Raw genomic sequence first — 27,699 nt, 5'->3', positions numbered from 1 at the left:
CAGAAGGGTACAATCTGGTGTAGGCTAAAGGCAAAATGTTCATCAGAAGTGTCTTCATGGTCCTGTGATTAAAAAAAGTTGTCAACTCTAGTATGTATGGATTAGTGGCATCTATAAAAAGGAATTAACTCCATCAACATCAGATAAGCATGAGAGGATATGGCATATGTACATATGTGTATTACATATATTATGCATATGTCCAATACTCCTTTTGCATAGAAAAACTACTGCACTCAAAAGAAGCAAGAACCTTAACTGCAGAAATTGAACATAAAATAACAATTTCATAGAATCACTGACGTGTAGGATTGGAAGAGACTTCAACAGATCATTCAGTCCAGTTCCCTGCACTCAAGGCAGGTCCACGTAATAACTAGACCATTTCTAACAGGTGTTTGTTTAACCTATTCTTAAAAAACTTTAATGATGGAGATTCCACACTCTCCCAAGGCAATTTGTTCCAGTCCTTAGCTATCCTGACAGAAAGTTTTTCTTAATGTCCAACCTAAACTTCCCTTGCAGCAATTAAGCCTATTGCTTCTTGTCCTATCCTCTGAAATTAACAAGAACAATGTTCACCCTCCTCCTCGTAATAATCTTTTATGTATTTGAAAACTGTAATTATGTCCCCCATCAGTTCTCTCTTTTCCAGACTAAACTAATCCTTTTTTTAAAAATCTTTTCTCATAAGTTATATTTTCTAGATCTTTAATTATTTTTGTTGCTCTCCTCTGGATCTTTTCCAATTTGTTCACATCTTTCCTGAAATGTGGCGGCCAGAACTGGACACAATACTCCAGTTGAGGCCTTATCAGCATGGAGTAGTGTGAAAGAATTACTTCTTGTATCTTGCTTACAACACTCCTGTTAATACATTCTAAAATGATTTTTTTTTGCAACACTGTTACATTGCTGACTAATATTTTGCTTGTGATCCACTATTACCCCCGATTCCTTTCTGCAGTACTCCCTCCTAGGCAGTCATTTCCCATTTTGTATGTGTGCAACTGATTGTTCTTTTCTATGTGGGGTACTTTCCATTGGTCCTTATTGAATTTCATGTTATTTATTTCAAACCATTTCGCCAATTTGTCCAGATCATTTTGAATTCTAATCCTACCCTCCAAAGCACCTGCAATCCCTCTCAGCTTGGTATCATCCACAAACTTTATAAGTGTACTCTCTATGCCATTATCTAAATTATTTATGAAAATTTTGAACAGAACTGGACCCAGAACTGATCCCTGCAGGACCCCACTTGATAAGCCCTTCCAGCTTGACTGTGAACCATTGATAACTGCTCTCTGGGAACTGTTTTCCAAGTGTTTATCCATGTTATATTAGCTCCATCTAAGTTGTATTTCCCTAGTTTGTTTATGAGATGGTCATGTGAGACAGTATCAAAAGTCTTACTAAAGTCAAGATATACCTCATCTACTGCTTCCCACCTATCCAAAGGTTTGTTACCCTATCAAAGAAAGCTGTTACTTTGGTATGACATGATTTGTTCTTGACAATAGCATGGTGACTGTTACTTATCACTTTATAATCGTCTAGGTGTTTGCAAACTGATTGCTTGATTATTTGATCTATTATCTTTCCAGGAACAGAAGATAAACTGACTAGTCTGTAATTTCCCGGGTTTTTCTTATTCCCCTTTTTATAGATTGGCACTATATTTGCCCTCTTCAAGTTCTCTGGAATCTCTCCAGTCTTCCATGAGTTTTCAAAGATTATCACTAATGGCTCAGATATCTCCTCAATCAGCTCCTTGAGTATTTTAGGAGGTTATTTCATCAGGACCTGGTGACTTGAAGACATCTAACTTGTCTAAGTAACTTTTAACTTGTTCTTTCCCTATTTTAGCCTCAGATTATACCTTATTTTCACTGGCATTCACTATGTTAGAGGTCCAATCACCACTAACTTTTTTGGTGAAAACTGAAACAAAAAAGTCATTTAGTCCTTCTGACATTTCCAAAATCTCAGTTACTGTCTTTCCTCCCTCATTAAGTAATGGGTCTGTCCCATCCTTAGTCTTCCTCTTGCTTCTAATGTATTTGTAAAATGTTTTCTTGTTACTCGTTATGCCTTTAGCTAGTTTAACCTAATTTTGTGCCTCTCCCTCTCTAATTTTATCCCTACATGCTTGTGCGGTTTGTTTATATTCATCCTTCATAATTTGACCTAGTTTCCATTTTTTGTAGGACTCTTTTTTTGAGTTTCAACTCACTGAAGATCTCCAGGTTAAGCCAGAGTGGTATCTTGCCATACTTCCTATCTTTCCTACACTGTGGGATAGTTTACTCTTGTGAATCTATATAACGTCTCTTCGAAAAACTGCCAACTCTCTCAAACTGTTTTTCCCATGTGATCTTACCTACCAACTCCCCGAGTTTGTTGAAGTCTGCCTTCTTGAAATTCATTATCTTTATTCTGCTGTTTTCCCTCCAATCATTCCTTAAATTCATGAACTGTATCATTTGATGATCACTTTCACCCAAGGTACCTTCCACTTTCAAATTCTCAACCATTTGCACTTATACAGTAACTTGAGCAAGGATAACATGTTTTACAAATATTAGATCTCCCAACACCATTATGAGGTAGGTGAGTATTCTATTGCAAATTCACAGATGGAAAATATGGAGGAACTAAAGTAAAATGAATTGCCCATGGTCACACAGTAAAAAATACAATCCTGTTCTTTTGACTACAAATCCTATCCCCACCCCACTGTCATACATCTATGTGAAAGTCATCGCCTCAATATTTAATCTGTGTTCCATGTATATGGCCTCAGAATCTGAAGCAACATTCTAATCCAGATCCCAATATACAGTTTCTTCCTTTCCTTCAGAAAAGAAACCAAATAGATAATCCAGAGCAACTTCTTGCATTGATCTTGCTCAAATGTGAGCATGTAAGCTTCTTGGTCAAATTCTGGCACCAGCTTTGCCAAGAAAGGCCTGGGATTTACTGCCTGCCTCTGAGGCGCATCAGGGTAAGTGAGCCTCTGAAACAGCTGCTTTTGGACCTGTGGCTGTTGTGAGTTGCAGCCTGGGGCTTGCTCCTCTTCCTAATGCATAAATTGATGCTGTTCCTTCATAAACTGCATCAAGTTCTCTTGCACAGCAGCCTGGGATCATTGTTGGACAGCAGCTAGGGCTCCATGCTAATGCACCCTTTCTTCTTCATTCAGGGTGTCTTCCATCTTCCCTCATTTGTGCAGAGGATGCCTGGCAAACCCCAATTCTTGTGCCAAAATCTACTGTAAGGTTCCCACGCTCAACATAGCAGAGCAGAGTTCTTTCCTTTACTCTTAAGGAAACAGACCCTAACATGAGTTTCCTCCAACCTGTTTCTAAGTTTTCTGTGCAATATATATCTGAATGATCTAATCTCTCAGAGGCGCACACAGACACTTATGTACTCTTAGATTAGCCTGGTTTCCTGCAGGAGCCAGCATAATATTATTATTAACAATATCACTTCTTATATAGCACTTTCCCCTCAGTAGACTTCAAATCGCTTTTCAATCCTTTATGTATTTATACTCATAACACTCCTGTGAGGTCTTCAGGCAGGTGTGACACTTAATACTGTGAATGACAGCTGCTCAAGCATATTGTTGAAATTACAAATAACTGCTATATGCAAGATCCCCTGCAGGAGGAACAGAACTGATTTTCAATAAACATGCAAGACTTCTGAAGATATCTCGGTGTGTGTTTTGTCATCATTTTCCTAGTAAACTGTTAAAAGACAGGTTTCAGAGTAGCAGCTGTGTTAGTCTCTATCCGCAAAAAGAACAGGAGTACTTGCGGCACATTAGAAACTAACAAATTTATTTGAGCATAAGCTTTCATGGGCTACAGCCCACTTCATCGGATGCATAGAATGGAATATATAGTAGGGAGATATATATACACATACAGAGAACATGAAAAGGTGGGAGTTGCCCTACCAACTCTAAGAGGCTAATTAATTAAGAGAAAAAACTTTTGTAGTGATAATCAAGATAGTCCATTACAGACAGCTTGACAAGAAGGTGTGAGGATACTTAATACGGGGAAATAGATTCAACGTGTGTAATGGCTCAGCCATTCCCAGTCTCTATTCAAACCCAGATTGATGGTATCTAGTTTTCATATCAATTCAAGTTCAGCACTCTCTCATTGGAGTCTGTTTTTGAAGCTTTTCTGTTGCAAAATTGCCACCTTTGTGTCTGTTACTGAGTGATCAGAGAGGTTGAAGTGTCCTCCTACTGGTTTTTGAATGTTATGATTCCTGATGTCAGATTTGTGTACATTTATTCTTTTGTGTAGAGACTGTCTGGTTTAGCCAATGTACCTGGCAGAGGGGCATTGCTGGCACATGATGGCATATATTGGTAGATGTGCAGGTGAACGGGCCCGATGGTGTGGCTGATGTGATTAGGTCCCATGATGGTGTCACTTGATGAGATATGTGGACAGAGCTGGCATCGGGCTTTGTTACAAGGACAGGTTCCTGGGTTAGTGTTTTTGTTCTGTGGTGTGTGGTTGCTGGTGAGTATTTGCTTCAGGTTGGGGGGCTGTCTGTAAGTGAGGACAGGTCTGTCTCCCAAGATCTGTGAGAGCGAGGGATCATCTTTCAGGATAGGTTGTAGATCTTTGATGATGCGCTCGAGAGGTTTTAGTTGGGGGCTGAAGGTGACAGCAATGAATGAGCCATTACACACACAGAATCTGTTTCCCCATGTTAAGTATCCTTGCACCTTCTTGACAAGGTGTAATGGACTATCTTGATTATCACTACAAAAGTTTTCTCTCTTAATTAATTAGCCTCTTAGAGCTGGTAGGACAACTCCCACCTTTTCATGTTCTCTGTATGTGTGTGTATATATATATATATATATATATATATTTCTTAAATTGAATAATTTTGCATAAAAATTGTTACTAACACAGCTGAAGAATATTCTTCATGAAGCAGTTTATCAGGTAAGTTAAGTGTGACTAAGGAAAGGCCATGGATCAAATGACAAAATGCAACAGAAAGGAAACGAAAAGTGAAAAGGAAACATGATAAACATTAAAAAGTAATGCCTCCTTCAGGAATGTGAGTATTTTATGCCTAAAGCTTACACACAACCAAAAAGCATAAGATTACAGTATTAAAAGTAATGTTGAAAACACTTCAACTATTTCTTGAAGAAACCCATCCACTGCAATATTTCATATGGATATGCTGCAAATTATCCCCATTTCCCATAAATTGCCAGAAAAGTTCTTATGCGAAAAAATTATCAAATAATCCCTTAAAATAAACAGAATCTTTACTATGTGAAATAGACTATCTATATTTGAGACTGTTTAATGGTTTTAAGTTCATGTTAATTTTTTTTTGTAAATTTTACATGAAAATATACAGAATGATTTAAACATGGTCAGACAAACATACTGATGTGAATTCATGTGTTTGCTAGAGCAACTAACAATATTTGAGATACCAAGTGATATTTACAGGAAGAACTGGGAGCCTTGGAGACCAAATGCTGCAATCTATTATTCTAGAATGAAGCAATTACTATATGTCAATCACTGCAAGTTTAATGCATATTCAGCTCTGAAACATTAGTAGCAGTGAGGAAAAAGCTACTGGATTGCCCTCTTCAAACCCTGAAAATACATCAACCTCCTTTGCAAACAATATATACAAATGAGTAAAAATAACATAATAATAAGGAAAAGGTCAGTACAATAAATTTAGGGCCAACAGATATTTTTAAAAACTGGAAGTGGAGGTCTCACCGCAAAGTATACCCCTTCCCTCCACAACCTCTCAGGTTGGGAGGTTTTATCTGGGTCAAACAAGGAAAGAAACCCGGAGCTTCTCTGATTTCTCAATCATCCGCCCCCAGTTCTTCCTCTCTTCTTCATGGGTTTTTTGCAAGGTAGCTCCTTGGCTGGACAGAAGGGAGCAGTTTATTGGCTCCTGCAAGGTGAAGGCTTATAAGATCTTCCCCCTGCCTAGGGCCCCATTCTGCCCTTATATAAATCCATGGTATGCCCACATCTTAACTACTGCGTATAGATGTGTCTCCTCATCTCAAAAAAGATATACTGGCATTAGAAAAGGTTCAGAGAAGGGCAACAAAAATGATTAGGGGTTTGGAATGGGTTCCATATGAGGAGAGTTTAAAGAGGCTAGGACTTTTCAGCTTGGAAAAGAGGAGACTAAGGGGGGATATCATAGAGGTAGATAAAATCATGAGTGGTGCGGAGAAAGTGAATATGGAAAAGTTATTTACTTGTACTCATAAGAACTAGGGACCACCAAAGGAAATTAATGGGCAGCAGGTTTAGAATAAAAGAAGTTCTTCTTCACACAGCACATAGACAACTTGTGGAACTCCTTGCCTGAGGAGGTTGTGAAGGCTAGGATTTTAACAGGGTTTAAAAGAGAACTGGATAAATTCATAGAGGTTAAGTCCATTAATGGCTATTATCCAGGATGGGTAAGAAATGGTGTCCCTAGCCTCTGTTTGTCAGAGGGTGGTGATGGACGGCAGGAGAGATCACTCCCTTTGGGGCACTCGGCATTGATCACTGTCGGAAGACAGGATATTGGGTTGGATGGACCTTTGGTCTGACACAGTATGGCCATTCTTATGTTCTTATGAACTTTTGGCCACACAGTGCCCTTTTTACAATAATTTTGATATATGGAAAATATTCTATATTTAGAGTTCCACGGGAAGAATTTTTGAACTGCAGTATCTTTTCCTTAGTGTATTTGTTTAATGACTTTTAGAACTGCCTCCCACATTTTATAAGCATTACATCCTTAGATCCTGACCCTGCAATGCACAAATCATGGGCACACTGAGTTCAAAGCAGCTCCACACAGGTTCAGCAGTCTGCCCAGACACTGCAACTTTGAGGACCGAGGCCTAAGAGAGAAAATTCACTTTCTTTTCTTCATAATATATTGACTTCCTAATCTTTCATAAAATAAAATGTTTATGGAGATTTAGTCATTTAATGTAATTCTTGAATGGAGCCCCTGAATGGAGACCCAGGAATGTACCTTCATTCAAACAATAGGCTTCTTCCATTTAAAAAAAATAGTATTTAAAGTGGTTCAAACACAGGCTGCATGAAATCACATTAAATATATAGCAAGAATGTGAACATTTTAACATTTATGCTACATCACAAAAAGGGAAAAGTCAAATGAGGCGTAAAAGATTTTTTGCACAATATTTCACAGTATGTAAAAAAAATCAGTAGCATCTGCATTTGATTTTCTGTTAATAAAATGCAGATAAATCTCAACAGTTTAGAAACAATTAGGGCTTTTTTTTTCCAAATATGAATACATTTTAACAAAAATGTGATTTTTTTTAAGGGAACCAAACTAAGTCCAACATTCAGATGCTATGACTCTGGAGATACCATGGTTCGAGGAATAGGAATAAGGTGGGATTTTTCTCTAATGTTGTTTGATTTGTAGCTATTTATAAATATCCAAAAAGATGATAAGTATGACCATACTAGGTCAGACCAGTGGTCCACCTAGTCCAGTATCCTGTCTTCCAAAAGCAGCTGGTACCAGATGCTTCAGAGAGAATAAACAGAATAGTTATTCAGTGATCCATCCCCTGCCATCCAGTCTCAGCATCTGGCGGTGAGAAGCTTACATACACCCAGAACTTGAGGTTGCATCCTTGACCATCTTGGCTTACTAGCCATTGATGGTCCTATCCTCCATGAACTTATCTAATTCTTCTGAACCCAGTTATACTTTTGAACTTCACAACATCCCCTAGCAGCAAGTTCCACAAGTTGACTGTGCATTGTGTGAATACTTCCTCATGTTTTTTTTAAACCTGATGCCTATTAATTTCATTGGGTGACCCAGTTACTTGTGTTATGGGAACAGGTAAATAACACTTCCCCTAATTCACTTTCTTCATGCCATTAGTGATTTTATAGACCTCTATCATTATAGACCCCCATAGTAGTTTACTTTCTTAGATGAGCAGTCCCAGTCTTATTAATCTCTCCTCACACAGAAGCTCTTCCATACCTCTAATAAGATTTGCTCCCCTACTCTGTACTTTTTCCCCATCCACACACACCCATTCCCTGTCCCCTGACCACTCCAAGACCCCTGCTGCCCCATCCAACCCCTCCGCCCATTCCTGACACCCCCACCAGGATCCCTGCTCCATCAAACCACTCCTTCTCTCTGTCCCCTGACTGCACTCTGCTGCCTGATCCAATCCCCCCTCCTTCTTGACTGTCCCCCAGGACCCCTACCCCCATTCAACCTGTTCCTCACCCCGAGCCCATCCACACCCCCGCCCCCGACCACCACCCCGACTCCCCTGCTCTCTATTCAACCCCCCCACTCCCTGCCCCCTTACTGTGCTGCCTGGAGCACTGATGGCTGGCAGTGCTACAGCCAGGCCACACCGCTGCCACCACACAGCACAGAGCACCAGGTCAGGCCAGGCTCTGCAGCTGCGCTGCCCCAGGAGCTCACAGCCCCGCTGCCCAGCGCATGGTGCCGGCGGCGGAGCGAGTGAGCTGAGGGGGAACAGCAGGGGAGGGGCCGAGGGTGAGATTCCTGGGCCAGGAGCTTGGGGGTCGGGAGGGCCGGCTCCAGGCACCAGCTTAGCAAGCAGGTGCTTGAGGCGGCCACTCCGGAGAGGGATGGCAGGTCCAGCTATTCGGCGGCAATTCGGCGGAGCGTCCCGGTCCGAGTGAAGGACCTCCCGGTGAATTGGGAGGTGGCAAAACCCCTGGAGCCGGCCCTGGGGGCTGGGTAGGACGGTTCTGCAGTCTGGATGTGGCCCACAGGCCACAGTTCGCCCACCTCTGCGATAGATTAGACAGGAAAATTTTGTGAGGATTTCTGGATACAGGTGTATTGAAATATTCTGACGTTCCTAGTCACCTTTTAGCATTCAAAACCAGACCCTCTGGGAAAAGTCACAGGGTATTTTCTATGAACTCAACCATGAAGGGTTCATTTTAAACCAAGCTTTTTAAAAAAATGATGGGCTAAACTAGCTCTAAGATAACATACAGCAATGCCTTATTGAATCCATATAGGGCAGGGCTAAAAGCTATAAGTCTGAGTCTATTGAGTTTGATTCTCATTTACAGTACACCCAGTATTTGCTCCTCTGACAGTTAAAAGGGACCTTTAAGTGACAATAAATTATATTTATGGACGTTTTAAGGCCCCTTTACACAACTAGAATGGTGTAAAGTGGCCACAGTATAAATGAGAATCAGGGCCTTTTATCTTAATGCAATTTTTTTTGTATTTAACAACATGGTAATAATTGATAAGAGAAGTAACAGAGCAAAAGCCTTAATTACCAACCATTTCTTCTAGTGCTATTAATCAGACTAAGAACAATTATTACTCAGACTCAGAGCAATTAAGTAGTGCATGTTTTTAAATTACAGAGAACTATATGTGTAGAGCAAGTGAATGCATTAGTTGAGGCTTACTACATAGAAAACAATTCAAAGGCTACAATTTGCAAGGTACACCATCACTACAAATAGAAGATTCTACTTATATTTTCTTTGACATCACAAACCTTAAGAAGCAAGATCAAGTTGTTAAAGTAAAAGTAAAGTTACAGCCTATAGTCTATGAATATTTTTGCTGTAGGCTATTTTTCCATAAAGTTTAGCAGCAATCACAATTAGCACGTTAATAGTCTTCAAAACAGTGAACAAACATTTGTTAACTCACCACACCTCTGTGAAACTGCTAAGTATTATCACTGCACTTTAAAGGGGGTGGAGGAAAACAGACAACCAAGTGAAGTGACATGCCTAAACTCATACAATACTTAGATTGTAAGTTCTTTGGGGCAGGGACCATATTTGTATTCTGTGTTTGTACAATACCTACCGTAATCAGGTCCTGGCCCATGTCTAGGGCTTCTAGATGCTATAGTAATATAAATAATTAACAACAGTAAATCTGTGGCAGAGTCAGGATTAGATTTCAAGAGCTTCTGGTTTCCAGTGTCCCCACCATTACTTCTGCTCTAAAATAATTACTACTTGTCTCCCTACTTCCTGCTATTCTCACCCCCCTTTGTTGTTCTAGCTTTTTGTTTCCGCTGCACTCCTACTCTAAATCTGCTGCAACTTTCAAGTAGGCTTGCTGGCAGCTACACTAAATTTCTGCCCTTTTACTTTTGTATATAAAAGGAAATGAGTAGTTTAGATCATAAAACAGAAAATTTATAGTTTTTCCTCTGGGGTAAGGGAGCATTTTATATCCTTTCTGGAGTGGTCCCCTTGCACACACACTTTAGTCACCTGATTCTTGAGATCTCACACATTGCTACTATAGTTCTTCTGACTGAGAAAGGCCTAATAATTAGAGCTGGGGGGAGAAATGCTTCTCCTGTTCCATGAGAATTTTTGAGATTGAGAAATTTTCCCATCCTGAACCGGGATGAAAAGTTAGAAACTCTAAATTTTTCAACAAACTGAAAATCAGATCAGGCCAATTGAAATGTTCTGATAATTTCTAAATGCTTTATTTTAACCTTTTCAAACTTTTAATATTATTTATTATAATAAATGACCTCAAAAAGAAAATCTGTTTGAAACAAAATACAGAACTTTTCATTTTGAAAGCATAAATATGGGACATTTCAACAATTTTGATTTTCTTTCCAAAATGGAAAATTTGCTGAAGCTGACCGTTTGAATAGTTTTACTTCTTATGAATTAGAATTTTCTGACACCTTCCCCAAATTGCATCAAAAATTCTCAACCAAATCTACTGTTAATAATATTTCTGAAGGAGATTTGCAGATGCCTACTCACCCCTGGGACTGCCGTTGAGTTAAATTAATCAATCTTACTCCCCTTCTCCAAGAAGTGATTTCCAACCTATGCGGCTGTAACCCGTGGGTAAGCTTGAACTAAATAATCAAGGTCTCCAAAAACAAACTCACATCCCTCTGGGGATCAGGAAAAGAGAGGGACATACATTGACCAGTGGGTTACACAACATTCCTCCAAACCTTTACTGGTTTTGGAAGAGAAAGAGACATTGGAATAAGAATGAAAAATGTGCCTCTAAGCCACTGGGTCAGCCCAAATTCTTCTTTAAAACTTGAATGTCATTGTAGCCACAAGTTAGCAATGCTGACATGTTTTGGATGGAATATTCATTCTGAAATGATTGAACCATCATAACAGCAGTGTTTTAATTAAAGAGGAGATGGCAATTTCATACTAATCCCCTATTTTTAGAAATTTATCACTCTTTCTCAAAAATTTATCAATTTTGGCTTAAAGTTTCCCAGCTTCTTTTCAGTCCATTTTTGGAGGGAACTGAGGGTCAGTGGGATAGTTGGAAGATAATTCAAATAATCTGCCATTTCAAAAACAGGATAAAGGCATGCAAATTGATTTGCAGACTGAGTACAAAGATTTTGTTGAGCATCAAATTTCAAGAAATGTCAAACTTCCTACCTGCACCAGACAATCTAGCAACTGTATAACTCTTATTTCCTTTGTGTCCTGTCTTGTGCCTCAGTGTAGTAGTGGTATTTTGTTCAATTTTATTCCGATCTCCAAAGTGCTATCAAACAGGACTTCAGTGGCAGACTTTAGCCAATTTCACTCACATGCAAAATCGCACAGAACATCGTCAGAAGTTGGGTGAGAAAAATGGAGGCATGTGGGGAATTAGGCAGAGCACACAAAGAGGAACATAAAAAGGGGTAGGAGAGTAAGGAAATCAAGCACAAGAGATATTCTGGATAAGGAGAGGGACTATCTTTATTTTAAATACCAGACATAGTGGCCTCACAACTAACTTTAGTTAATTCCCTTCTCCACATACCCAAATTGTTGAATGACACAATACTACACTTTTATAGTAGAGCTGTAAAAAATTCCTTTTGAGTAGCCATGATTTTTTTTTTTTAACTAAAAACCTAGAGTGGAAAATCATAAAAATAGAGGATTTCTTTTTTGTTTTTAAAAGTACATACAAAAACTACTTATATTTCCCAGTGGCAGAAAAAGAAAAAATTCTGTGCGGAAAGAAAACTTTTGTAGAAAAGATTATTTTACAGGATAATGATCAATGACAGAATACAGTGTAGTGTAGGAGCTTGTTTACTGCGGAGACCCATTCTCTCTCTCTCTCTCTCTCTCTCTCGCCCATTACTGTTCTTCTCTACTCTCAAACAGATTAGCAGCTATTTCTTGCCTCCAAAAAAGTGAACAATTGGTCAGACATAATTGAATAAAATTGTGGTTTTAATGCTCCACTGAATCCATATATCTTTTGTGAAATTCATTCACAGTTAGTTTGGTACACAGACTGTGATAAAAGTGTATTCCATCATCTTCTGTTCATAGCCCAGCAAAATATGCTCCGACAAAATGGTGTTTCAGAAAAGACGGATCAGTTCATTTCAGTTTCCTTTTTCCTCTTCACAGCGGGATACCAGACAAGCATATTTGGCCTCTCTGTTCATAGTATCTTGATTCTGAAGGGCAATTTGTTAAATCCTAGTCCATGACTTACCCCAGTCATGACAAAACAGAAAGGAAAGTTTTACTAAAACCAGACACAATGGGAGCCAGGAAGGTAGTTATCCCTTTAGAAGTAAAATAATTTATCTCCAAACCATCTGAGAAACAGAATAGGAAGCGTTGAAAGTTATACAAAAACTTCAGCTTAAATTGGTTATTAAAAGTGAATATACACTATCTGTGTCGTGATCACTATCACTCTAATAATACTCACATCTCAAATTATTTTGAAAGATTTAATATTTATTTGACTAACTTTTGTAGATGCTATATAAAAAGTCACCCGGGTCCAAATGAACCACCAGTTACAAAATAAAGATTTATACATACATGTATTTCCCATGAAAATCATTCAAAGGAACATCCATATAATTATGTTCCAGGAATTCATAATTTGTTTTTATAGAGGGTTTTACATTAACTTATTTTGAGCTCTGTGAAAATAAGTTCAATGAAACCACATCTAAAAATGTAACTGGCGGACAGCCATTTTAGACTTGAGTTTGACTAACTGGGAGGAATTGGTTGTGAAATCACAACAGCAAATTGTCCCAATACAAAAGAAAGATATGAAAAATAGTAAGAGGTCATTATGGCTCCATCAAGAGCTCTTTAATAGCCTGAATATCAAAAAGGAATCCTGCAAAAAGTGGAAATATGGACAAATTGGTAAAGATGAGTGAAAAAGAATAGCACATGCATGAAGGAACAAAATCAGAAAGGCTAAGGCACAAAATGAGTTACATCTAGCAAGGGACATAAAAAGGTAACAAAAAGAGATTCTACAAACACAGGAGCAAGAGAAAAACAAAGGAAAGTGTAGGACTGCTACTTAGCAGAGAAGGAGAGTGAATAACGGACGTCATAAAGAAGGCTGAGGTGTTTAATGCCTATTTTTCTTCAGTCGTCACTAAAAATGTTCATGGTGGCGAGAGACTCAATACAGTTACTATTAACAACAAGGGAGAAAGAGGTTAAGCTAAAATAGGGAAAGCAAACATTAAAGAATGTTTAGATAAGTTAGATGTATTCAAGTCGGCAGTCCCTGATGAAATTCAGGTTAGGAACTAGCTGAAGTACTCTCAGAACCATTAGAGATTATCTTCAGGAACTGGTGGAGGACAGGTGAGGTCCCAGAGGACTACAGAAAGGCAGATTTAGTACCTATCTTTTAAAACGGGAACAAGGAGGATCCTGGGAATTATAGACCAGCCAGCCTAACTTCGATACCTGGAAAGATACTGGAACAATTTATTAAACAATCAATTTGTAAGCGCATAGAGAATAGTAGGGTAATAAGTTATAGCCAGCATGTATTTATCAAGAACAAATCATGCCAAACCAGCCTAATTTCCTTCTTTGACAGGGTTTCTAGCCTAGTGGAAGGGGGAAGCAGTTAGTGTAATATATTTTGATTTTAGTGAGGCTTTTGATATACTCTCATATGATAGTATCAGAAGAGAAGTAGGGACATGGAGTCTAGATGAAATTACTATGAAGAGCATGCATAACTGGTTGAAAGACCATATTCAAAGTGTAATTATCAATATTTTGATGTTAAATGGGCAGACATATCTGGTAGGGTCGCACAGGGATCTCTCCTAGGTCTGCTACTATTCAATATTTTCATTGAAGACTTGGATAATGGAGTGGAGAATATGCTTATAATATCTGCAAATGACACCAATCTGGGGGATGGTGGTTTCAAGCACTTATGAGGAAAGGATTAGAATTCAAAAAGACCTTGACAAATTAGAGAATTGGTCTGAAATCAACATGATGAAATTGAATCAAGACAAGCAGAAAGTACTTAGAAAGGAAAATCAAATGTACAATTACAAAATAGGGAATAACTAGCTAGATGGTATAACTGCTGAAAAGGATATGGGGTTTATAATAGATTACAAATTAAATGAAGTCAACAGTGTGATGCAGTTGCAAAAAAGCCTAATATTTTGGGTGTGTTAACAGGAGTGTCATACATAAGACAGAAAAGGTAACTGTCCGGGTCTACTCGGCATTGGTGAGGCCTCAGCTGGAGTACCGTGTCCAGTTCTGGGTGCCATATTTTAAGAACGATATGGACAAATTTGAGTAAGTCCAGAGAGGAGCAACAAAAATGATAGGTTTAGAAAATCTGACCTATGAGGAAAAGGTAAAAAATACTGGATACATTTAATCGTGAGAAACAAAGAATGAAGGAGGGATAGCTCAGTGGTTTGAGTATTGGCCTGCTAAACCCAGGGTTGTGAGTTCAATCCTTGAGTGGGCCTTTTGGGGATTTAGTTGGGGACTGGTCCTGCTTTGAACAGGGGGTTGGACTAGATGACCTCCTGAGGTCCCTTTCAACTTTGATATACTATGATTCTATGAATGGATCATAGTCTTCAAATATGTCAAGGCCTTTTATAAAGAGGGTGGTGACTGATTGTTCTCCATGTCTACTGAAGGTAAGACAAGAAGTAATCAACTTAATCTGCAGAAAGAAAGCTTTTATTATGATATTAGAAAAAACTTTCCAACTATGTGGACAGTTAAGCACTGAAATAGGCTTCCAAGCAAGGTTGTGGAATTCCTGTCACTGGAGGTTTTTAAGAACAGGTTAGAAACCACCTGTCAAGGATGATCTAGGGTCCCACCACCCATAAACAGGGCTGCCCAGAGGATTCAGGGGACCTGGGGCAAAGCAATTTCGGGGGCCCCTTCCATAAAAAAAAGTTGCAATATTATAGAATACTATATTATCGTGGGGGTCCCTGCGGGACCCGGGGCAAATTGCCCCACTTGCCCCCCGTCTCTGGGCTGCCCTGCCCATAAAAAAATTAAAAAAAAATATGAAGATGTACCTATCTCATAGAGCGAGAAGGGACCCTGAAAGGTCGTTGAGTCCAGCCCCCTGCCTTCACTAGCAGGACTAAGTACTGATTTTACCCCAGATCCCTCAGTGGCCCCCTCAAGGATTGAACTCACAACCCTGGGTTTAACAGGCCAATGCTCAAACCACTGAGCTATCCCTCCCCCTATACTTTTCTATGATTCTATATTTAGCTGTTCTATATAAAAATTCCCCTGTAGTGTCTTAAATCAAATCAGTATTGTGCTAGTATATGAAAACAAGTAGAAAAACATGATCACAAATTGAGTGAAATGGAAAATGTAACCCATCAGCATGCAAAAAATGTGAAAAGTAAATGATTTTTACAATTAGTTAAGCTTTATATAGCTACTGAGATAGAGAGAAAGCATTTTTTAAAAATATCCAGACATATTTCTTGCTAAATATCTCTCTTTAACAGAAAAATGTATCACAAAATACATATGTCTACAGGTTGGAATCTTAAAGAACACAGGGCTATATTTTTATACATATTTAATGACCTAAAGATCAAGACAGATACCTAGCTGGATTTTTAAAAATACCCAGATCCCCAATTTCTATTGATTTTAAAATCTGGGCCTTAATCTTCTTTGTCAAGTTCCTTCTAAAAACAACTTCACACATGCCATTTGCTTTTTTGATTAATGCCAAATAAAGTATTTCCCCTCATGATGATGAATATGTTGGTGAGTGTTAAGTGAGTAGATTTTGTAAGACTAATCTAACATCTGTCATCTTTGTTTTCTATAATCTATTCAAGACCACATTCAATGAGTAATCTGTTAGCCAGGTGATTTTTTTAATTGCCTGTGCCGAACTTAAAGTACATAAAACATTAAAAAAACATATTGGCTATTTCTAGTTGAAAAATCAAATGATATACACAAGAAGTTCTCGGTTCTCAGCTGCTATACCTTGGAATTGTTCCTTTATGGTACGATGCAGAGAGACAGAATAATTGTGACATCTTTCACAGTATGGACCTTCTCTGGGGATGAATCAGGGGAGTGTAGTAAAGAAGAAGGCTGTTGTCTGTAGGATCCCTGCTTCATTTGTTACAAAAGTCAGAAGATGTGCAGTGAGTGAGGCAGAGGAAGAGAAAGAACAGCCTCATGCTATGCAGTTGAATGCTTCCCTGGAGAAATGGATTCTATCCCTACCTCTACCACAGAGTTCCAGTGTGATGCTGGGCAAGTCACTTAAATAAAAATTTACACAGTGATCACTATCTGTGTGATGCCCATTTCCTGAGTGCATGGAATAATTTTAGTTCAAAGGGTTAAATAAGTATTATGTGAACAGGGAATTTAATTTGGCAAAGACAATCTGAAAATGTAGCCCAAATAGAAGGATATTGATTAAGGCTTTGTACTCATATCAGCACTGAGAGATTTTCATTGCACTGGCCATTATATGTGTGAATTTTCACATTAAATCAAATTAAGTTGAGATGGAGACAGAAGACCATTGTAATATGAAATTTACCAAAGGACAGAGCACTAAAATAACATCAAAGCACACCAAATCTCTTTGGTTTGTTTAAAGGGAGAGATTGCTGCACTTTTATATCTCAGATACAACCACTGTGAAATACCATGCCATAACTAAAATAGCCAAGGTTAACAATTTCAATTATTTTGCTTAGTCCTAAGCATGGTGTCCCCTAAGTTATGTAAAAGCCATACTCCTGAGCTGGCAATAAGAGAAACAATTAGTAAGAGCTGGCCTACCTCCGCCCCCCTAGATTAATATATTAAGTAATTTTTGGGATAAAATAACTTGGTGCCCAACATAATTTAAAATTACCCCTTTCAACCCCACACAATCCAACTGGATTCTAGAATTGCTCACCTAACTAGAAGTAAACAAAGACATGTCATGCCTGCCACAGGCCTAAAACGGGTTTTCAATGTTGCAATTCTCAACAGGAATGGGCTTGACATATCTGAGAACTGACTGCATCAGAAAATAGTTTAGTTTGGATCACTGTCACAGGACAGTCACCTGAGCCCCTCAATGCTATGGGAAAAGGAGAACTCCAACCTGTACCTAACCATTGCTTTGAAACTCAAATCTGTCTGCAAACCATTGTGTTCTAGGAAAGGAAAGGCTTACTTTACAGAGCAAAGCCTCTTGGTACCACTGAGACTTCAGTGCCTAAGTTCCCTCTGAGATGCACGACCACGCAGAAGCTTATTAAGCAGCAACTTCTCCCCCCGACCCCCTACCCCACCCCAACCAAGGTGCTGCTGTGGAGAGAGAGTGCTATGGGGAGCCCTCAACCCCCCACCACACCCCAAACATCTGCCCCAGCCTTGAGCCCTTCATCCCCAGCCCCACTCCAGAGTCCTCATCCCCCTGCATCCCAATGAACCTGTACCTGAGACCCACCACATGGCAGAAAGTATAAAAGGCCCTGGAAACATCTCCATTTTGTCTCTTTCTTGCTCTGGACTATGGACTTACACTAATGGGAGCATTCTAACCGAAGGAATTAGGACCTTCCGATCTTTTGGAAGCAATCAGAGACTCAACAAGCTAGCAGCACGACTTGTGCTAGCTTGGCCACTGCAAGGAGAAAGTTTACTGACTTACGGAAATTTTATAGAAAAGAGGCAAGCAATCACAATTACATGATTATAATAATGGAATTTTATATTTGTGTTTTGAGTTGAACTGAAGCCAACTTCACATCTGAGTTTAAGTTGTTTTATAGAAATATTAGTGACAGCAATTTTTAAATTGTTTTTCACAAGACACACAAAGGTGCTGGTAAAACCCTCGCAATCTATCTGAAAACATATCTGCAGGAGATTCCAAATGACATTTTAACAGAGGAAAAAGTTTGTGAAGTCAATGGGCAGCCAGAGGTCACACAAATCTACCAAAAATCACACATTTTTCTTCCTCTGACTAGTTAACTGCTATGGTACGACACTTTTCCCCTCTGTGTCCATTTCCTTCAAAAATTAAATGAAAGAAGTGAATCCTATAATTTAAACTGAAATAAGCTCAGCAGGTGAGTAAGCTTTGTGAGGATTGATTACTGAGTATTGATTTTCCACTGGTTGTGCAAGCTGAACTCCACAAGACCACCTTCATATTAACCTAGAAAGCATACAAGCTATCTCAGGTTAATTTATATAAAAAGGTTTGCATTGTCAGACGATACAGAAAAGAGCACAATGCTACAGCCTCCAATTGCTTTGTTCACACAGACTTTAAATATTTTTATTGATTTTCTGACAACACACCTCTTTTCATTTGCACAGTTTACAAGTGTTTTGTTTACCTGTTCTGTTATATTTAACTATTATTTTGTATTGGAGATACAAAGTGGGTGAGGTAATATCTTTTACTGGACCAGCTTCTGTTGGTGAGGGAGACAAGCTTTCAGGCTACACAGAGCTCTTCTTCAGGTCCTTTAGCTCAAAAGCTTGTCTCTCTCCCCAACAGAAGTTGGTTCAATAAAAGCTATTACCTCATCCACCCTGTCTCTCCAATATCCTGAGACCAACGTGGCTACAGCCACACTGCATAGTGTTTTATATGTTACATTACCCCTCTCCGTTGGACAAAAGTTCAAGTGTTGTTCCAAGTAAAAACACTATAGCGCTCTAATACTAAACCAACCAACTATTGTAATGCCTCATTCTTCTTAAGGGTCTCTCCAAATCTTCTTGTAGAGTCTTCCACACTGTGAAGAAAATATATTTTATAAAAAGAATTTTAGAAGAGCTTACTGTGGCCTTGACGCTTCTGCCTGATCTGTCTGAAGTTTCTCTCCTCCTTCCACTTCCATTGTGCAGTAAACAATCCGATTGGGAGCTACTGACTTTAAACCTTGCACTTCCATTATAACAATCTAAGCAAGAAGAAAAGAACACAAACAATTTATGTCAGACTTTAAAAAATGTTAAACACCACAGATATTGTGGTATTAAGCTGCTACACACAGAAAAACAAATAATTCACTCAAGTCTCTATAAATAGACATGAATGTATATTTTTCCCCTATTATCAGTAAATATACTATAGCAATTAAAGGAACAAAGAATGTAAAGTTATGCCTTGTGCTCTATTAATCTTCAGTGGGGTTCTATTTGGGCACCTGTTGAAATCTCTCATGTTAACCATAAACTAAACATTGATGTAAAGTATTTACATTTAAAATTAATGTTTACATTGAGGTCTAAATGCTAGAACAGATTACAATTTTTAAAGCAAATGCTTAAATAAGTGTTCATAAAAAAGATAATTTTCAGAGTTTTTAAGGGCTGATCCAATGCACATAAAGTCAATCAATCTTTCCATTAACTTTAATGGGCATTCGATCAGGCCTTTAATAAACAAGAGGTACAAATGATATGAAGAACATATGTTACACCATAAAAGTTTTGGTAATTTGCCTGTTGTAAAACTGATGGATAGTTTCCAAAGGGTTGCTTAATTAATTTTGGTGTCAGAAGATATAACTAAAAATGGAGTTTTCCCATATCTTCCATGAAAATGTTATTTTAATTGTTAACCATCATCCTTTGTCGTAAAAAAAGTCTATATTTTTCAATTTACTAGAAAAAATACCTAGCTGTTGCTGGAGAGGGTCAAAAATGTAACATGTTGCAAACAGACAACTAAATACTAGAGCGGTGTGGAGAACGGAAGTTCTGTTTTTCAAAGGATTTCAGCATCTGATTTGGAGTGAAAACAGAAAATTTTGAAATTCTGCAAAGGAAAATTATTTAAGAAAAATAATTTCATTTCAGGTCAGTTCAAATATTTTGTTTCAATTTTGACTTTTTAAACTTAGAAATATAAAATAAAACAAAATTCAAAACTAATATATCATTTCAAAACAAAAATAAAAAACATTTGTTTAAAAAAATGTTGAAATGGGATGTTTAGACGCTGTCTGAACTTTTTTCCATTTTTCTTTCTAAGTGAAAAATTGGATAAATTGACCCAAAGTTTCTCCAGCAATTCTACTAAATAATTCACTCAAGAAACACTTTAAAGATGCCTTGATTTAAAAAACATAAGACATATTTGTTAACATTCACTTCTCTAATATATGCTTATTATAAACAAAATGCATACCCTTGATTTTTACTGTATTATGAATTGATCTGCAAAATTCTAATATAGTTGGAAAACTGTTATTGTAGTTATTTTTCAATATTAGCTAATCTTTACAGAAAGTATAGTGGTTGTCCCAATAATGTGAGACTGACCAATTATGGATACCAGACACCAGACTCTGACCAATTATGGATACCAGACACTTATGATGAGAGGAAATATGTTCTTGCAACTAAAGCACAAGACTGGGAGTCAAGGGACTTGGGTTCTTATTCACAGCTGCACCACATATTTCTTCTGTGGCTTTGAGCTTTTCTCTATGCTCCAGGTTACCTCTTTACAGCTCTGTAACACAAAGATAATAGCCCAGATTTTCTGTTGTGTTCAGGAAGAGATCAGTGCAGCAGAAAAGAGACAGACAGATGTTTTCTTCATCTATCCCCTCAGCCAACATGCTGGGTAATAGAAACTGCAGGGGGACTCTGGAACACATTGCAACAGCAGAGAGTCAGAACCTTGACCCCCTCACCCACTTGCAAGTTGAGGGAGGATCACTGGCAATAGCCCAGGAGTGGGGTGCTGTTGCTTGGGATCAGAAGCCTGGAGGAGGCTGTGGGCCATGTGACGGCTGCTACACTCTGCCTCACGAGGGCCATGCAGCACTGGCTACTATTGCGACAGATCCCCTCTCCGCTCATGGGAGAGCTAAAAGCCTGGTGACCTCAAGCTCTAGAGGCAGGGCTGTGGAGGGGGATAATGACTACTTTACAGACCCGTGTCAGAGAATTTTGAGATCCCATATGAGCAGACATGTTGCATGTGTGGGCAGAAAAAAGTGAAATCTATTATCGGACAAGAAAATAATTCAGGGAAAAATACAGTTGGAGGTTGCAGCTAAACAAGTGGCTGGACCTTTTTGAGTTTACCAGTGCCAGACCTATGACTATCCCCACCCAGATTTAGTCCCTAAAAAAGCTGAAGGAGTATAGGATTATTCACCATTTATCTTACCCACAGGTGATATGGTGCTTGTGTCTTTCATCACCTTTAAATCCCTTATCGCCTGTGGATGAACATCTTTCACAAAACAGTAATTCCATCTCACCTTTCAGTCCTCATCCTCAGAGGAAACCTGCACAACACCTTCAAAAGGCAAACCTGGGAGCTTAAATTCATAACTTTGCTAGACAGTATAAATCATGGTCTTAATAAAGACATTGGATTTATGGCTCATTATAGCAATTTGTAACCCACTAATCACCCCCACCCTTTCTTGTCCTATGACTGCAGATGTGTTAACAGGCCACTTCACACTGAACAGTTCCTTACAATATGGGCTGACTACTTATGCTAAACAATCTATTCCACCTTGTATTTAGCTGTGACATTCTGACTACCTTTCCCAGACCTAAGAGCCTGAAATATTGTTTTTTTCACCAATAGACATTGGTCCACTATAAGCAAAAGACATTGCCTCACCTACCTTGTCTCTCTAATATCTGTACTTTGGCTTTTTTATTTCTATTCACTTACAAAAATCCACCTTTAAAGATAAGGTTGGCGGGGGGGGGGGCGGGAATGCAAGGGATTTCATAGATAATGATAATATGTACCATAAAGCCTCCAATACCTTGATACAACAGCTTGCATTGTGAAATGGCTAAAGTCAAGATAATACCACATTGAGGTGACAGGTACTGGGCTACATAGAGCATTTTTTAAACTGAGAAGTACCATCAATACTTACAGAGCTTTGTAAAGAACAACAATTACATCATTGCTTTATGAATTACTCTCTTTGTCATTTGTGATCTCCATGCTCATTAAATTATTTCATAATCGCTACTTTAGGCATTGAAATATTATGGTACCTAATACCACCTATGCTTCCTTTTCTCATACTAAATGAATAGCTCTGTTGAATGCAACTATTGTGACGACTCATTTCTATGTTGATGTGGTTTTGTTTTCTTCTTCAGTTTCCATTTTAATTAAAAGGTACATTTGTCTCTGATATCAATTCTGGGTGCTCAGAACAGAAAACTAGAAGGTCAAGATAACTCCAGGTGAAAGGAAATCATCACATTCTCATCAGGTGATAAACAGCTTTCTAGGTGCTATTTGTTTGTATTGTATTCCTTTCCTATACCTATTTAGTAGCCAAAATAGACAAGATATGAAAAAGGCACCTTCTGCCACTATTTCTATCATTTTTGTTACAAGTTGTTGTAAAGAGGCCCTCATAACAATTCCAACTTGTGAAATAATCACTCTATTTCATAAAACGATGATACCATCTGCATAGAAAATGTCTATACAACGAAAAATTGCCTGCTTACAAATACTAAACTCTGGAATGAAACATTATTATAATCTAAGTCAGAAATGAATGCTTGACTGAACAGTGATTTTAAACCAGTCAACCTAGATTGCTTATGATGCTCAATTGCAGTAACTTTGAATAGATGTATGCATATTCTCAGAGGGAAAATAGGTTTCCTAAACTGTACAGTACATTTGCTTCGATGATTAATTTAGGCCATTTAAACCCCACTTCCACCCCGCTGCTGTTAGTGTCTATTTTTGAAGGGCAGAAAGAGTGTGGAAAGCATCAAATCTCTTAGAAAGTGGAAAAATGTCTGTTGGCATGGGAAGTAGTCGGTATCTCAGCAACACAACCCTTTCTTCTACAAAGAAAAATAACAATGGTAGTTCAGAATTATGCTGTTTACCTGCTATTGTGACATGGAATAACTAAGATTACTGTCCACGAAAGAGATTAGAGGGAAAGTACTCATTTCACATTTTGTTTGTTTACTTTGTGAATCTGACAGCACTCTGTGTGTAGCCTATTGCACTATAGTAACTTTCCATCGTGTGGGTCTTTCAAACAGACACAGAGAAAGCACTAACATTTTAAAAGTAGGAAAATATGCCTGTAAAATGATAGAAACTGGCAGTATGATGAAATGGCAGATGTAAGTATCTGAAACTACTTTTAGCTTTTTAAAAATGGAGTGTATTTCAAAGCTGAAAGTGTCCCTTTAAGGAAGCCAGTGTACTTAAAGTTACTAGCTATTTACATTTTATCCTGTGGAAAAATCTCATTGTGATGACCAAAATAAATCTGGAATCTTGACTGTGTAGAGAGCATGGTTTGCAATAAACTACATATCAAATTTTGGCTACATTCCTTTATTATTTCCCCATTCCTTAGCCTCAGTTTGTACCCCTTTGTCAGTTTCAGTTGCAACCCCTTCTCATTTCTATCCTTGTAGACAGTGCTGGTTCCCACTATCTTCCACACTGCTGAAATCAAGATATAGGGCCAGTTTATTACCCGCTTCCTAGATTTATTCTTTAAATAGCATTAACAGATTCCCTCTGTTCTTTTTGTCTTTCATAATTCTCATATAGCTGTTCAGTGTATCTGACAAAGATTCCCTAATTTAACCACATCCTGCCAAGAAGTATGGATTGGATATTTTAAAGTCCTCAATTTGCCAGCATTCAGTTGTTATAAACTGCATACAGAAGTACTAGTATAATCCTGCTTTTCCTTCAGGGATACCACTTCATACGTTAGAGAGTGGGACAGTTTTTATCCATCTCTTGCTTCGTGTATACACTATGCTGCAGTTCAAAAAAATCTATGATGTCAGCTGCAACTTAGTTTTCCCCCACCCACTTTTTTTTCCTTTGAGATTTAGCTTTAAGTGAATAGGATGTGCATGTATCGATCTCAGGCAAGAATCTGGCTTTAAGATTTTTAACACTCGGCATTTAAAATATAAGTCTCCCATGCTGAAAAAATGCTACTTGTAAAAAAACACTTCAGAAAACTAATCTACTATTTGACTTGTCAAAAAATGAACTGAAGCCTCTTGACCTATAAAGAGCCTTCAATGACAGATAAGGCTACAAGGGCTTTGTAAATTCACTAAAACAAGATGGATAAAACAAGCTGTGCCACCAAACTCCTCGTTGTTTAAGCTGGATAAGTTTCTAGTAGAAAAACTATATTCATCCCAAATAGAACATTTACAAGAAAATCTGATTTCTTCTTCTTCATGTCATTCCTAAGCATCTTTCAGATTCATTAGCTTTCATGATTCTTCTGATTTTTAGTTTTATTGGCTGTTGTGTTTCTTCTGATCTCAATATATTTCCTTACCAAATATCATGTCACTCATGGTGTGAAATTTGTGTCCATCTCTAGAATCTAAAGCAAGTTGCAGAAAGCCTTTTTTTTGACATTTCCATTAAACTCTCAACATCAACTCGGGAAAAAGCAATCTCCTTTCATAAAATAGGACATTTTCTGTCTGCCATGCACTGTAGGAGCTACACAACCAATATTTGTTATGGAGACTTATGGCACTATTTTCAGGCTTTGCATTCACTCTCTTAAGTGGGTTTGGTGAAAACAAGGCAGGTATGTATTGTTTTATATAACGACTCATTCATTTCATGTACTTTACCACTTACGCAACCACTTGAGTACCTGTCTAGCTGATGAACGGCTGCTGTTCTGATGCATGGAATGAAGGACTATTGTTGTTCTTAAAAAAATAAATGTGTTAGCCTTTTACATATAAATATTGCACGTAGAGGAGAAGCTCTATTCTTTTTCTTCTTATCCAAGTAATTAAGGATTTAAATTGCTCTTAAAAACTCTCCCATTACAAGAACGCTAGACATGTTTTTGTATCGATACACATATCAATCAGAATCTTCCTATCATTTTGCATCTTATTAAAAATAAATCAAATGGAAGAAATTTGAGAGGTTACCTCCTGCATCAGTCAATCTCAAATAAATTATTACTATCAGTTCAGGTACAGTATCAATGTGCTCAGTATGCATTTGCATTTTACTTTATGGCTCAATAATGGCAAAGAAAATGGTCATAGCATTTTTCCTTAATTGTGAGAGTTCTGAATTAGCATATAAAAGTCTTAAAAAAAAATTAAGAGAAAACTGTTACTAGTATCCACTAATCACTGTGCTCTGAAGTCCAGTGTATAAATTAAATCCCTTAATGACTTCAGAACTGGCAGTTTAGGTGGCACACAGTTCAGGAGACAATATTATTTAAAACATTTAGTCAGTGTAGATAGAAGCATTTCTTCAAAAGTTCATTTCTAACCATAAATTGGTTTACTAATTCCACCAAGCCACTTCAAGTATATGCAATAGGCGCAGCAGAGAATTGCTGAAGATTTTAGTTTAGGATTTGGAAGCACTGTAACTGTTGACTTCCAGAAGCCACAGTAATAAATATGAACAACAATTGCGGATGTGGAATTATTGGTAAAGGGTAGGGCTGGTCGACAAATTTCAAAGGAAAATTTCCCCAAAACAGGGTTTCATCAAAACCAAGTTTTTTCGCTGGTACAGATCAACTTCAGTGGAATTTTCCATGAAGAATATAAATGTGCTTCAGCTGTAAAAGTTGACCTAACCTGAAATGAGAAATATTTAGTTTCAGAATTTCTCCCTCTGCCTGAGCCACCCCAATGCATCATGGGAATTATAGTACCATGTCCCTCCTGTTTCTATTCTCCAAACAGTCTCAGTCTCCTGGCCAGACTTCATCTCCCAGGAAGCACTGCAATATCTCACTGTAGTTGAGCAGTTGCAGTGCTTCACAGAAATTGTAGGTTCTGAAACAAACCAAGAGGAAAGAGGAAAGTTCAGCTTCCTCAGGGCACCACAGTTGCTCACGCACAGGGAGAGAAGGAAAACATTTACCATCAATTAAAAATGTGAAAGTGGATCATTTCAACATTCTCAAATGCTAATTTTTTATTCCGCAAAAAGTTTTGTTATTTTGACTTTGCTTCCTGAATTAAGATAAAATCAAAATGGCAAAATACTGCACTGTCCCACAGGACAGAAGTTCTGTTTTTCAATCAGCTCTGGTAAAGAGCAATTCCTTAAAGAAGCACAATCAGTCCCAGTTCACAGACCCAAAATTTAAGCCTACCTAAAAATACAGGCTAAAGTTTTCAAACAGCTTAAAAAAAGGACATTTCAAAGGTGCTGAGCACCTACATCTCCAATTTTCATCAGCATCTTTGAAAACTATTTAGGAACTGAACTTGAAACACCTATGTTTGAACATTTTGGACTTTTTACACATTTCATTCTTTGTTGAAAAGCGTGAGTCCTCCTAAATGAAGGCTATTCATAACACAAATAAAATCCCAGCTACTTACAGTAGTAGCCAATTAACAATGAATCCAAGATGCTGGGAATGTTTGTGATTACAGGTGTACATACGTGACTTGGGAAATCTTTTTAGTGCAAGAAGCCAAATTATAAACAACTAAAAACAAGGGGCTGTAATGGGAGGTTTTAGGAAACCTTAATATAAGGATCACTTACCAACTTCCCCAACAACAACATTGAAAGCTTTTTATCTAAAGACACATTGCTTAGAAAAGAACAATTGTTTAAGAAGTATATGCATACTTCTAAGTTTATTTTAAGCTAGTTAAAAAAATTAGAACAATAATATAATCCAAGTTATACTTTCATCCATCCGTGTAACTATTCTCAAATGTGCAGAATGTGCTCTAAATGCAGCACATATAAAGGTGTCAAACACAAACTCCAGTCTTTCTTTTTACTCAGGCTGTTATCACAAGGAGAGGCTGGTATTCCCTGGTATAGGGTTTGCATTAATAGACAAACCCTGATCCTGAAATCTTATGTCCACATGCTCTCCTACTACAGTATTTTGGACTCAAGGCCTTCGATTCTTCCTGAATATTCTCAAAAAGATAGCTGTTTTCTTGAGGAAAATACAGGAGACTTCAAAAACTGTCTTTCCTGCTACTATTAATAATGAGCATGGAAGATGTAAATTGCACGTTTCTTTATATTACTGCTCAGTAAAATGGATAATTTGTTTATGAACTTCTACAGCTTTGAGTCCATGGCAGACGACAAACTATGTGTTAATAGTCGCAGAGGTAGAGTTAAGGCAAAAATAATTAAATAAAGGAAAAGAGAAAGAAAAAACAAAGGCAGACTTCTGATTTGCCTCTTGCTAGTTTTGCCCACAAGGGAAATCAAACTAAAATAAATATGATAACACTTTCCTACATGATAAGAGAGATTCCTACCCTTAACCTCTGCAGAAGT

At 38.0% G+C, this 27,699-nt stretch overlaps 1 protein-coding gene across 14 annotated transcripts in view; it reads right to left on the bottom strand.

The window, feature by feature from the left end:
• CADPS2 (calcium dependent secretion activator 2) overlaps positions 1 to 27,699 on the bottom strand; it is a 591,588-nt gene that overhangs the window by 326,204 nt on the left and 237,685 nt on the right. For all 14 annotated transcript variants that reach the window (XM_050936075.1, XM_050936080.1, XM_050936079.1 and 11 more), the window contains one exon: positions 19,212 to 19,333. In XM_050936075.1, coding sequence (XP_050792032.1) covers positions 19,212 to 19,333 — 122 coding nt within the window. The remainder of the gene's footprint in view (positions 1 to 19,211; positions 19,334 to 27,699) is intronic.

This window comes from Gopherus flavomarginatus, chromosome 1 (assembly GCF_025201925.1).
Source record: "Gopherus flavomarginatus isolate rGopFla2 chromosome 1, rGopFla2.mat.asm, whole genome shotgun sequence".
NCBI classification, from domain to species: Eukaryota; Metazoa; Chordata; order Testudines; family Testudinidae; genus Gopherus; species Gopherus flavomarginatus.
Note: the sequence above shows the minus strand (reverse complement) of the source record. Positions and strands in the feature narration are given on the sequence as shown.